The 14191-nt window shown below is 46.8% G+C and overlaps 1 protein-coding gene across 1 annotated transcript; it reads left to right on the top strand.

Moving 5' to 3' along the window:
* Window positions 1-7861: 7861 nt before the first annotated feature.
* MS3_00007729 (uncharacterized protein) lies at window positions 7862-14191 on the top strand. The gene has a single exon (XM_051216054.1). It carries the CDS (start codon window positions 9273-9275, stop codon window positions 9921-9923), a length of 651 nt encoding a protein of 216 aa, XP_051066608.1. The 5' UTR covers window positions 7862-9272; the 3' UTR covers window positions 9924-14191.

The raw sequence follows: 14191 nt of genomic DNA, 5'->3' as shown, positions 1-14191 counted from the left end.
ATGTATGTGTACCGAATCCTTGTTACTTTTTATTCGCGTGACGATGAATTCCACGCTTTATTCGAGAAATTTTCCCCTATTAACTATTCTCCTCGCTGACCCGGCTGCTTGGTACGGAATGCATTCGCATACGCATTAACGTCTACCTCCCAGCATCAAATGGTTAAGTTGAACGGTTTCATTGCCAACTTAAAAGTGCTCTACGAGCACACGAGAACGACAACTGGTACGAAACCTTATCGCTCGTCCTCTTAGGTATTCGAACGAGCTTGAAGGCAGATATACAATGTTCCGCCGCTGAAATGGTATACGGCACGACATTGCGTCTGCCCGGAGAATTCTTCACACCACGGAGCAGACCTAATTTCGGTAAATCAGACAACGTCCGTCGACTGTCTGCATTTATGTGAACGCTGTCTCCGGTGTCAACTCGAATACAACATCGACAGGTCGCTCTCCCTCGAGAGTTATCTACCTGTTCACATGTTTTTGTACGAGTAGATTCGGTACGCAAACCTTGCAACAACCTTACGAAGGCCCTTTTCACGTGATCGCTCGTCACGAAAAGACCTTCAAGGTTGATCGATATGGACGCGTCGAGATCGTCAGCGTTGATCGTCTCAAACCAGCACACGTCGATGACAGTGCCCTATCTGGTAACCTGAGATTCAATGCTAGACCTATTAAACCTAGCGGGATCCTTAAATCTTCTTCAGGTCCCACGCTAGATACATCTGAGACCTCATTCTCACGTCCCGGTCAACAGCACGCGTCATCTGCACCGTCTACGGACGAGATGATAGTCTCACGTCCAGATCAGCAGACCACGCCGCCCTTGACTTCGGATGAGATTGCAGGCTCACGCGACGCGAACGAGACTATCGTCTCACGTTCCGGTCGCCGAGTACGGTTACCCGTACGCTTCCGCGACTAGTCGCACAGTTAACAACCGATACGGTGTAGGATTATTCCTATACTACACGCATGCTACACTCTTCTTTTTTGATTTTCTTTTTGTTTCCTGAGCCCACGCCTTCGACCACCTCCGTTTGGTTCCGTCGACTTCAGTCAACTTTGGCGAAAGCTGGCCTGATCACCCATGCTCTTGTCAACGCACTCAGTCGATATATTGGTTTCGAATGCTTGGCATACGCTTGGTCTCGAACTTGGTCGTTACGGTCGCTTCTGGTCTTTTGGCTCAACGTGGTTTCGTCCTTCGTCTGCAGCGTTTCTGGTCCGCTTTCCCCACGAACGCAATCTTCAGATTCTGGATACAAACCACTCTGGTGTAGCATGCCAACTCAAGCAATAAATACAACACATCGCTCCTGGTACCGTTCTCCGAAAACGACCTTCGTTGGCAACTCGACGATCAACGATCGCTTTCCTGTTCGCCAATTCTTCCGTCCTACAATCGCTCGTCAGCCGATCAGTCCCACGATTCAAACCGCTATTTATCGAAAGTGTAAACCCTTTCTAGCGGGGGCTCCTGTAGTGACTCACATTTATCACGAGAACACGACTGGTTTAATAAAAACAATTATTATTATAACCAACTGTACCAGTGTTTGTTTTAATGTGCTTTTGTTTGACTGTGCTAATGACAGCTATTTTGTGCTTCCATTCTTATACTGACACTTCGATTGTAACTTCGCGCGAATTCGGTTACGTTCTGTAACCAAGGTTGTATCCTGGCACGATCTCGGTATCCTTTCGATGCCACGAGATCGCCAGCAAATATAACTCGACTTGGTCCATTAATTGCCTTCTGATATTTGGCTTCTCGGGGATTTTATGGAGTCATTTGGAACGAGCTTCTTACGCCTTCTGATCTATTTGGCACGTGTTTCTTGGTAGCGGTGTTCATAGTTAATCTCAACTCGACGCCACGCTACAATTGGTGACCCGTATTTTGGAACACGCCTCTGCTTCTGGTCAAATCTTCCAAAGAAGCCAATTCGGTGAGTCTATGATTTATCTATCCACGTCTGTCGTATATTTTCATATTTAATATATAATATACTCGACATGACGGATAACGATAAGAATAGTATTAATATAATAGACTCACATGTATGTGTGCCGAATCCTTGTTACTTTTTATTCGCGTGACGATGAATTCCACGCTTTATTCGAGAAATTTTCCCCTATTAACTATTCTCCTCGCTGACCCGGCTGCTTGGTACGGAATGCATTCGCATACGCATTAACGTCTACCTCCCAGCATCAAATGGTTAAGTTGAACGGTTTCATTGCCAACTTAAAAGTGCTCTACGAGCACACGAGAACGACAACTGGTACGAAACCTTATCGCTCGTCCTCTTAGGTATTCGAACGAGCTTGAAGGCAGATATACAATGTTCCGCCGCTGAAATGGTATACGGCACGACATTGCGTCTGCCCGGAGAATTCTTCACACCACGGAGCAGACCTAATTTCGGTAAATCAGACAACGTCCGTCGACTGTCTGCATTTATGTGAACGCTGTCTCCGGTGTCAACTCGAATACAACATCGACAGGTCGCTCTCCCTCGAGAGTTATCTACCTGTTCACATGTTTTTGTACGAGTAGATTCGGTACGCAAACCTTGCAACAACCTTACGAAGGCCCTTTTCACGTGATCGCTCGTCACGAAAAGACCTTCAAGGTTGATCGATATGGACGCGTCGAGATCGTCAGCGTTGATCGTCTCAAACCAGCACACGTCGATGACAGTGCCCTATCTGGTAACCTGAGATTCAATGCTAGACCTATTAAACCTAGCGGGATCCTTAAATCTTCTTCAGGTCCCACGCTAGATACATCTGAGACCTCATTCTCACGTCCCGGTCAACAGCACGCGTCATCTGCACCGTCTACGGACGAGACGATAGTCTCACGTCCAGATCAGCAGACCACGCCGCCTCTGACCTCGGATGAGATTGCAGGCTCACGCGACGCGAACGAGACTATCGTCTCACGTTCCGGTCGCCGAGTACGGTTACCCGTACGCTTCCTCGACTAGTCGCACAGTTAACAACCGATACGGTGTAGGATTATTCCTATACTACACGCATGCTACACTCTTCTTTTTTTGATTTTCTTTTTGTTTCCTGAGCCCACGCCTTCGACCACCTCCGTTTGGTTCCGTCGACTTCAGTCAACTTTGGCGAAAGCTGGCCTGATCACCCATGCTCTTGTCAACGCACTCAGTCGATATATTGGTTTCGAATGCTTGGCATACGCTTGGTCTCGAACTTGGTCGTTACGGTCGCTTCTGGTCTTTTGGCTCAACGTGGTTTCGTCCTTCGTCTGCAGCGTTTCTGGTCCGCTTTCCCCACGAACGCAATCTTCAGATTCTGGATACAAACCACTCTGGTGTAGCATGCCAACTCAAGCAATAAATACAACACATCGCTCCTGGTACCGTTCTCCGAAAACGACCTTCGTTGGCAACTCGACGATCAACGATCGCTTTCCTGTTCGCCAATTCTTCCGTCCTACAATCGCTCGTCAGCCGATCAGTCCCACGATTCAAACCGCTATTTATCGAAAGTGTAAACCCTTTCTAGCGGGGGCTCCTGTAGTGACTCACATTTATCACGAGAACACGACTGGTTTAATAAAAACAATTATTATTATAACCAACTGTACCAGTGTTTGTTTTAATGTGCTTTTGTTTGACTGTGCTAATGACAGCTATTTTGTGCTTCCATTCTTATACTGACACTTCGATTGTAACTTCGCGCGAATTCGGTTACGTTCTGTAACCAAGGTTGTATCCTGGCACGATCTCGGTATCCTTTCGATGCCACGAGATCGCCAGCAAATATAACTCGACTTGGTCCATTAATTGCCTTCTGATATTTGGCTTCTCGGGGATTTTATGGAGTCATTTGGAACGAGCTTCTTACGCCTTCTGATCTATTTGGCACGTGTTTCTTGGTAGCGGTGTTCATAGTTAATCTCAACTCGACGCCACGCTACAATTGGTGACCCGTATTTTGGAACACGCCTCTGCTTCTGGTCAAATCTTCCAAAGAAGCCAATTCGGTGAGTCTATGATTTATCTATCCACGTCTGTCGTATATTTTCATATTTAATATATAATATACTCGACATGACGGATAACGATAAGAATAGTATTAATATAATAGACTCACATGTATGTGTACCGAATCCTTGTTACTTTTTATTCGCGTGACGATGAATTCCACGCTTTATTCGAGAAATTTTCCCCTATTAACTATTCTCCTCGCTGACCCGGCTGCTTGGTACGGAATGCATTCGCATACGCATTAACGTCTACCTCCCAGCATCAAATGGTTAAGTTGAACGGTTTCATTGCCAACTTAAAAGTGCTCTACGAGCACACGAGAACGACAACTGGTACGAAACCTTATCGCTCGTCCTCTTAGGTATTCGAACGAGCTTGAAGGCAGATATACAATGTTCCGCCGCTGAAATGGTATACGGCACGACATTGCGTCTGCCCGGAGAATTCTTCACACCACGGAGCAGACCTAATTTCGGTAAATCAGACAACGTCCGTCGACTGTCTGCATTTATGTGAACGCTGTCTCCGGTGTCAACTCGAATACAACATCGACAGGTCGCTCTCCCTCGAGAGTTATCTACCTGTTCACATGTTTTTGTACGAGTAGATTCGGTACGCAAACCTTTGCAACAACCTTACGAAGGCCCTTTTCACGTGATCGCTCGTCACGAAAAGACCTTCAAGGTTGATCGATATGGACGCGTCGAGATCGTCAGCGTTGATCGTCTCAAACCAGCACACGTCGATGACAGTGCCCTATCTGGTAACCTGAGATTCAATGCTAGACCTATTAAACCTAGCGGGATCCTTAAATCTTCTTCAGGTCCCACGCTAGATACATCTGAGACCTCATTCTCACGTCCCGGTCAACAGCACGCGTCATCTGCACCGTCTACGGACGAGACGATAGTCTCACGTCCAGATCAGCAGACCACGCCGCCTCTGACTTCGGATGAGATGGCAGGCTCACGCGACGCGAACGAGACTATCGTCTCACGTTCCGGTCGCCGAGTACGGTTACCCGTACGCTTCCTCGACTAGTCGCACAGTTAACAACCGATACGGTGTAGGATTACTCCTATACTACACGCATGCTACACTCTTCTTTTTTGATTTTCTTTTTGTTTCCTGAGCCCACGCCTTCGACCACCTCCGTTTGGTTCCGTCGACTTCAGTCAACTTTGGCGAAAGCTGGCCTGATCACCCATGCTCTTGTCAACGCACTCAGTCGATATATTGGTTTCGAATGCTTGGCATACGCTTGGTCTCGAACTTGGTCGTTACGGTCGCTTCTGGTCTTTTGGCTCAACGTGGTTTCGTCCTTCGTCTGCAGCGTTTCTGGTCCGCTTTCCCCACGAACGCAATCTTCAGATTCTGGATACAAACCACTCTGGTGTAGCATGCCAACTCAAGCAATAAATACAACACATCGCTCCTGGTACCGTTCTCCGAAAACGACCTTCGTTGGCAACTCGACGATCAACGATCGCTTTCCTGTTCGCCAATTCTTCCGTCCTACAATCGCTCGTCAGCCGATCAGTCCCACGATTCAAACCGCTATTTATCGAAAGTGTAAACCCTTTCTAGCGGGGGCTCCTGTAGTGACTCACATTTATCACGAGAACACGACTGGTTTAATAAAAACAATTATTATTATAACCAACTGTACCAGTGTTTGTTTTAATGTGCTTTTGTTTGACTGTGCTAATGACAGCTATTTTGTGCTTCCATTCTTATACTGACACTTCGATTGTAACTTCGCGCGAATTCGGTTACGTTCTGTAACCAAGGTTGTATCCTGGCACGATCTCGGTATCCTTTCGATGCCACGAGATCGCCAGCAAATATAACTCGACTTGGTCCATTAATTGCCTTCTGATATTTGGCTTCTCGGGGATTTTATGGAGTCATTTGGAACGAGCTTCTTACGCCTTCTGATCTATTTGGCACGTGTTTCTTGGTAGCGGTGTTCATAGTTAATCTCAACTCGACGCCACGCTACAATTGGTGACCCGTATTTTGGAACACGCCTCTGCTTCTGGTCAAATCTTCCAAAGAAGCCAATTCGGTGAGTCTATGATTTATCTATCCACGTCTGTCGTATATTTTCATATTTAATATATAATATACTCGACATGACGGATAACGATAAGAATAGTATTAATATAATAGACTCACATGTATGTGTGCCGAATCCTTGTTACTTTTTATTCGCGTGACGATGAATTCCACGCTTTATTCGAGAAATTTTCCCCTATTAACTATTCTCCTCGCTGACCCGGCTGCTTGGTACGGAATGCATTCGCATACGCATTAACGTCTACCTCCCAGTATCAAATGGTTAAGTTGAACGGTTTCATTGCCAACTTAAAAGTGCTCTACGAGCACACGAGAACGACAACTGGTACGAAACCTTATCGCTCGTCCTCTTAGGTATTCGAACGAGCTTGAAGGCAGATATACAATGTTCCGCCGCTGAAATGGTATACGGCACGACATTGCGTCTGCCCGGAGAATTCTTCACACCACGGAGCAGACCTAATTTCGGTAAATCAGACAACGTCCGTCGACTGTCTGCATTTATGTGAACGCTGTCTCCGGTGTCAACTCGAATACAACATCGACAGGTCGCTCTCCCTCGAGAGTTATCTACCTGTTCACATGTTTTTGTACGAGTAGATTCGGTACGCAAACCTTGCAACAACCTTACGAAGGCCCTTTTCACGTGATCGCTCGTCACGAAAAGACCTTCAAGGTTGATCGATATGGACGCGTCGAGATCGTCAGCGTTGATCGTCTCAAACCAGCACACGTCGATGACAGTGCCCTATCTGGTAACCTGAGATTCAATGCTAGACCTATTAAACCTAGCGGGATCCTTAAATCTTCTTCAGGTCCCACGCTAGATACATCTGAGACCTCATTCTCACGTCCCGGTCAACAGCACGCGTCATCTGCACCGTCTACGGACGAGACGATAGTCTCACGTCCAGATCAGCAGACCACGCCGCCCTTGACTTCGGATGAGATTGCAGGCTCACGCGACGCGAACGAGACTGCCGTCTCACGTTCCGGTCGCCGAGTACGGTTACCCGTACGCTTCCGCGACTAGTCGCACAGTTAACAACCGATACGGTGTAGGATTACTCCTATACTACACGCATGCTACACTCTTCTTTTTTTGATTTTCTTTTTGTTTCCTGAGCCCACGCCTTCGACCACCTCCGTTTGGTTCCGTCGACTTCAGTCAACTTTGGCGAAAGCTGGCCTGATCACCCATGCTCTTGTCAACGCACTCAGTCGATATATTGGTTTCGAATGCTTGGCATACGCTTGGTCTCGAACTTGGTCGTTACGGTCGCTTCTGGTCTTTTGGCTCAACGTGGTTTCGTCCTTCGTCTGCAGCGTTTCTGGTCCGCTTTCCCCACGAACGCAATCTTCAGATTCTGGATACAAACCACTCTGGTGTAGCATGCCAACTCAAGCAATAAATACAACACATCGCTCCTGGTACCGTTCTCCGAAAACGACCTTCGTTGGCAACTCGACGATCAACGATCGCTTTCCTGTTCGCCAATTCTTCCGTCCTACAATCGCTCGTCAGCCGATCAGTCCCACGATTCAAACCGCTATTTATCGAAAGTGTAAACCCTTTCTAGCGGGGGCTCCTGTAGTGACTCACATTTATCACGAGAACACGACTGGTTTAATAAAAACAATTATTATTATAACCAACTGTACCAGTGTTTGTTTTAATGTGCTTTTGTTTGACTGTGCTAATGACAGCTATTTTGTGCTTCCATTCTTATACTGACACTTCGATTGTAACTTCGCGCGAATTCGGTTACGTTCTGTAACCAAGGTTGTATCCTGGCACGATCTCGGTATCCTTTCGATGCCACGAGATCGCCAGCAAATATAACTCGACTTGGTCCATTAATTGCCTTCTGATATTTGGCTTCTCGGGGATTTTATGGAGTCATTTGGAACGAGCTTCTTACGCCTTCTGATCTATTTGGCACGTGTTTCTTGGTAGCGGTGTTCATAGTTAATCTCAACTCGACGCCACGCTACAATTGGTGACCCGTATTTTGGAACACGCCTCTGCTTCTGGTCAAATCTTCCAAAGAAGCCAATTCGGTGAGTCTATGATTTATCTATCCACGTCTGTCGTATATTTTCATATTTAATATATAATATACTCGACATGACGGATAACGATAAGAATAGTATTAATATAATAGACTCACATGTATGTGTACCGAATCCTTGTTACTTTTTATTCGCGTGACGATGAATTCCACGCTTTATTCGAGAAATTTTCCCCTATTAACTATTCTCCTCGCTGACCCGGCTGCTTGGTACGGAATGCATTCGCATACGCATTAACGTCTACCTCCCAGCATCAAATGGTTAAGTTGAACGGTTTCATTGCCAACTTAAAAGTGCTCTACGAGCACACGAGAACGACAACTGGTACGAAACCTTATCGCTCGTCCTCTTAGGTATTCGAACGAGCTTGAAGGCAGATATACAATGTTCCGCCGCTGAAATGGTATACGGCACGACATTGCGTCTGCCCGGAGAATTCTTCACACCACGGAGCAGACCTAATTTCGGTAAATCAGACAACGTCCGTCGACTGTCTGCATTTATGTGAACGCTGTCTCCGGTGTCAACTCGAATACAACATCGACAGGTCGCTCTCCCTCGAGAGTTATCTACCTGTTCACATGTTTTTGTACGAGTAGATTCGGTACGCAAACCTTGGCAACAACCTTACGAAGGCCCTTTTCACGTGATCGCTCGTCACGAAAAGACCTTCAAGGTTGATCGATATGGACGCGTCGAGATCGTCAGCGTTGATCGTCTCAAACCAGCACACGTCGATGACAGTGCCCTATCTGGTAACCTGAGATTCAATGCTAGACCTATTAAACCTAGCGGGATCCTTAAATCTTCTTCAGGTCCCACGCTAGATACATCTGAGACCTCATTCTCACGTCCCGGTCAACAGCACGCGTCATCTGCACCGTCTACGGACGAGACGATAGTCTCATGTCCAGATCAGCAGACCACGCCGCCCTTGACTTCGGATGAGATTGCAGGCTCACGCGACGCGAACGAGACTATCGTCTCACGTTCCGGTCGCCGAGTACGGTTACCCGTACGCTTCCGCGACTAGTCGCACAGTTAACAACCGATACGGTGTAGGATTATTCCTATACTACACGCATGCTACACTCTTCTTTTTTGATTTTCTTTTTGTTTCCTGAGCCCACGCCTTCGACCACCTCCGTTTGGTTCCGTCGACTTCAGTCAACTTTGGCGAAAGCTGGCCTGATCACCCATGCTCTTGTCAACGCACTCAGTCGATATATTGGTTTCGAATGCTTGGCATACGCTTGGTCTCGAACTTGGTCGTTACGGTCGCTTCTGGTCTTTTGGCTCAACGTGGTTTCGTCCTTCGTCTGCAGCGTTTCTGGTCCGCTTTCCCCACGAACGCAATCTTCAGATTCTGGATACAAACCACTCTGGTGTAGCATGCCAACTCAAGCAATAAATACAACACATCGCTCCTGGTACCGTTCTCCGAAAACGACCTTCGTTGGCAACTCGACGATCAACGATCGCTTTCCTGTTCGCCAATTCTTCCGTCCTACAATCGCTCGTCAGCCGATCAGTCCCACGATTCAAACCGCTATTTATCGAAAGTGTAAACCCTTTCTAGCGGGGGCTCCTGTAGTGACTCACATTTATCACGAGAACACGACTGGTTTAATAAAAACAATTATTATTATAACCAACTGTACCAGTGTTTGTTTTAATGTGCTTTTGTTTGACTGTGCTAATGACAGCTATTTTGTGCTTCCATTCTTATACTGACACTTCGATTGTAACTTCGCGCGAATTCGGTTACGTTCTGTAACCAAGGTTGTATCCTGGCACGATCTCGGTATCCTTTCGATGCCACGAGATCGCCAGCAAATATAACTCGACTTGGTCCATTAATTGCCTTCTGATATTTGGCTTCTCGGGGATTTTATGGAGTCATTTGGAACGAGCTTCTTACGCCTTCTGATCTATTTGGCACGTGTTTCTTGGTAGCGGTGTTCATAGTTAATCTCAACTCGACGCCACGCTACAATTGGTGACCCGTATTTTGGAACACGCCTCTGCTTCTGGTCAAATCTTCCAAAGAAGCCAATTCGGTGAGTCTATGATTTATCTATCCACGTCTGTCGTATATTTTCATATTTAATATGTAATATACTCGACATGACGGATAACGATAAGAATAGTATTAATATAATAGACTCACATGTATGTGTACCGAATCCTTGTTACTTTTTATTCGCGTGACGATGAATTCCACGCTTTATTCGAGAAATTTTCCCCTATGGACTATTCTCCTCGCTGAACCGGCTGCTTGGTACGGAATGCATTCGCATACGCATTAACGTCTACCTCCCAGTATCAAATGGTTAAGTTGAACGGTTTCATTGCCAACTTAAAAGTGCTCTACGAGCACACGAGAACGACAACTGGTACGAAACCTTATCGCTCGTCCTCTTAGGTATTCGAACGAGCTTGAAGGCAGATATACAATGTTCCGCCGCTGAAATGGTATACGGCACGACATTGCGTCTGCCCGGAGAATTCTTCACACCACGGAGCAGACCTAATTTCGGTAAATCAGACAACGTCCGTCGACTGTCTGCATTTATGTGAACGCTGTCTCCGGTGTCAACTCGAATACAACATCGACAGGTCGCTCTCCCTCGAGAGTTATCTACCTGTTCACATGTTTTTGTACGAGTAGATTCGGTACGCAAACCTTTGCAACAACCTTACGAAGGCCCTTTTCACGTGATCGCTCGTCACGAAAAGACCTTCAAGGTTGATCGATATGGACGCGTCGAGATCGTCAGCGTTGATCGTCTCAAACCAGCACACGTCGATGACAGTGCCCTATCTGGTAACCTGAGATTCAATGCTAGACCTATTAAACCTAGCGGGATCCTTAAATCTTCTTCAGGTCCCACGCTAGATACATCTGAGACCTCATTCTCACGTCCCGGTCAACAGCACGCGTCATCTGCACCGTCTACGGACGAGACGATAGTCTCACGTCCAGATCAGCAGACCACGCCGCCCTTGACTTCGGATGAGATGGCAGGCTCACGCGACGCGAACGAGACTATCGTCTCACGTTCCGGTCGCCGAGTACGGTTACCCGTACGCTTCCTCGACTAGTCGCACAGTTAACAACCGATACGGTGTAGGATTACTCCTATACTACACGCATGCTACACTCTTCTTTTTTTGATTTTCTTTTTGTTTCCTGAGCCCACGCCTTCGACCACCTCCGTTTGGTTCCGTCGACTTCAGTCAACTTTGGCGAAAGCTGGCCTGATCACCCATGCTCTTGTCAACGCACTCAGTCGATATATTGGTTTCGAATGCTTGGCATACGCTTGGTCTCGAACTTGGTCGTTACGGTCGCTTCTGGTCTTTTGGCTCAACGTGGTTTCGTCCTTCGTCTGCAGCGTTTCTGGTCCGCTTTCCCCACGAACGCAATCTTCAGATTCTGGATACAAACCACTCTGGTGTAGCATGCCAACTCAAGCAATAAATACAACACATCGCTCCTGGTACCGTTCTCCGAAAACGACCTTCGTTGGCAACTCGACGATCAACGATCGCTTTCCTGTTCGCCAATTCCTCCGTCCTGCAATCGCTCGTCAGCCGATCAGTCCCACGATTCAAACCGCTATTTATCGAAAGTGTAAACCCTTTCTAGCGGGGGCTCCTGTAGTGACTCACATTTATCACGAGAACACGACTGGTTTAATAAAAACAATTATTATTATAACCAACTGTACCAGTGTTTGTTTTAATGTGCTTTTGTTTGACTGTGCTAATGACAGCTATTTTGTGCTTCCATTCTTATACTGACACTTCGATTGTAACTTCGCGCGAATTCGGTTACGTTCTGTAACCAAGGTTGTATCCTGGCACGATCTCGGTATCCTTTCGATGCCACGAGATCGCCAGCAAATATAACTCGACTTGGTCCATTAATTGCCTTCTGATATTTGGCTTCTCGGGGATTTTATGGAGTCATTTGGAACGAGCTTCTTACGCCTTCTGATCTATTTGGCACGTGTTTCTTGGTAGCGGTGTTCATAGTTAATCTCAACTCGACGCCACGCTACAATTGGTGACCCGTATTTTGGAACACGCCTCTGCTTCTGGTCAAATCTTCCAAAGAAGCCAATTCGGTGAGTCTATGATTTATCTATCCACGTCTGTCGTATATTTTCATATTTAATATGTAATATACTCGACATGACGGATAACGATAAGAATAGTATTAATATAATAGACTCACATGTATGTGTACCGAATCCTTGTTACTTTTTATTCGCGTGACGATGAATTCCACGCTTTATTCGAGAAATTTTCCCCTATGGACTATTCTCCTCGCTGAACCGGCTGCTTGGTACGGAATGCATTCGCATACGCATTAACGTCTACCTCCCAGTATCAAATGGTTAAGTTGAACGGTTTCATTGCCAACTTAAAAGTGCTCTACGAGCACTCGAGAACGACAACTGGTACGAAACCTTATCGCTCGTCCTCTTAGGTATTCGAACGAGCTTGAAGGCAGATATACAATGTTCCGCCGCTGAAATGGTATACGGCACGACATTGTGTCTGCCCGGAGAATTCTTCACACCACGGAGCAGACCTAATTTCGGTAAATCAGACAACGTCCGTCGACTGTCTGCATTTATGTGAACGCTGTCTCCGGTGTCAACTCGAATACAACATCGACAGGTCGCTCTCCCTCGAGAGTTATCTACCTGTTCACATGTTTTTGTACGAGTAGATTCGGTACGCAAACCTTTGCAACAACCTTACGAAGGCCCTTTTCACGTGATCGCTCGTCACGAAAAGACCTTCAAGGTTGATCGATATGGACGCGTCGAGATCGTCAGCGTTGATCGTCTCAAACCAGCACACGTCGATGACAGTGCCCTATCTGGTAACCTGAGATTCAATGCTAGACCTATTAAACCTAGCGGGATCCTTAAATCTTCTTCAGGTCCCACGCTAGATACATCTGAGACCTCATTCTCACGTCCCGGTCAACAGCACGCGTCATCTGCACCGTCTACGGACGAGATGATAGTCTCACGTCCAGATCAGCAGACCACGCCGCCCTTGACTTCGGATGAGATGGCAGGCTCACGCGACGCGAACGAGACTATCGTCTCACGTTCCGGTCGCCGAGTACGGTTACCCGTACGCTTCCTCGACTAGTCGCACAGTTAACAACCGATACGGTGTAGGATTACTCCTATACTACACGCATGCTACACTCTTCTTTTTTTGATTTTCTTTTTGTTTCCTGAGCCCACGCCTTCGACCACCTCCGTTTGGTTCCGTCGACCTCAGTCAACTTTGGCGAAAGCTGGCCTGATCACCCATGCTCTTGTCAACGCACTCAGTCGATATATTGGTTTCGAATGCTTGGCATACGCTTGGTCTCGAACTTGGTCGTTACGGTCGCTTCTGGTCTTTTGGCTCAACGTGGTTTCGTCCTTCGTCTGCAGCGTTTCTGGTCCGCTTTCCCCACGAACGCAATCTTCAGATTCTGGATACAAACCACTCTGGTGTAGCATGCCAACTCAAGCAATAAATACAACACATCGCTCCTGGTACCGTTCTCCGAAAACGACCTTCGTTGGCAACTCGACGATCAATGATCGCTTTCCTGTTCGCCAATTCCTCCGTCCTGCAATCGCTCGTCAGCCGATCAGTCCCACGATTCAAACCGCTATTTATCGAAAGTGTAAACCCTTTCTAGCGGGGGCTCCTGTAGTGACTCACATTTATCACGAGAACACGACTGGTTTAATAAAAACAATTATTATTATAACCAACTGTACCAGTGTTTGTTTTAATGTGCTTTTGTTTGACTGTGCTAATGACAGCTATTTTGTGCTTCCATTCTTATACTGACACTTCGATTGTAACTTCGCGCGAATTCGGTTACGTTCTGTAACCAAGGTTGTATCCTGGCACGATCTCGGTATCCTTTCGATGCCACGAGATCGCCAGCAAATATAACTCGACTTGGTCCA

Source organism: Schistosoma haematobium, chromosome 4, assembly GCF_000699445.3.
Source record: "Schistosoma haematobium chromosome 4, whole genome shotgun sequence".
In the NCBI taxonomy this organism is placed as follows: domain Eukaryota; kingdom Metazoa; phylum Platyhelminthes; class Trematoda; order Strigeidida; family Schistosomatidae; genus Schistosoma; species Schistosoma haematobium.
The sequence above is the reverse complement of the archived record's forward strand: the minus strand, read 5'-3'. Positions and strand labels throughout refer to the sequence as shown.

Coding starts and splice junctions, on each gene's coding strand:
- MS3_00007729 (XM_051216054.1), top strand. CDS start 9,273: ATGCTACACTCTTCTTTTTTGATTTTCTTTTTGTTTCCTGAGCCCACG.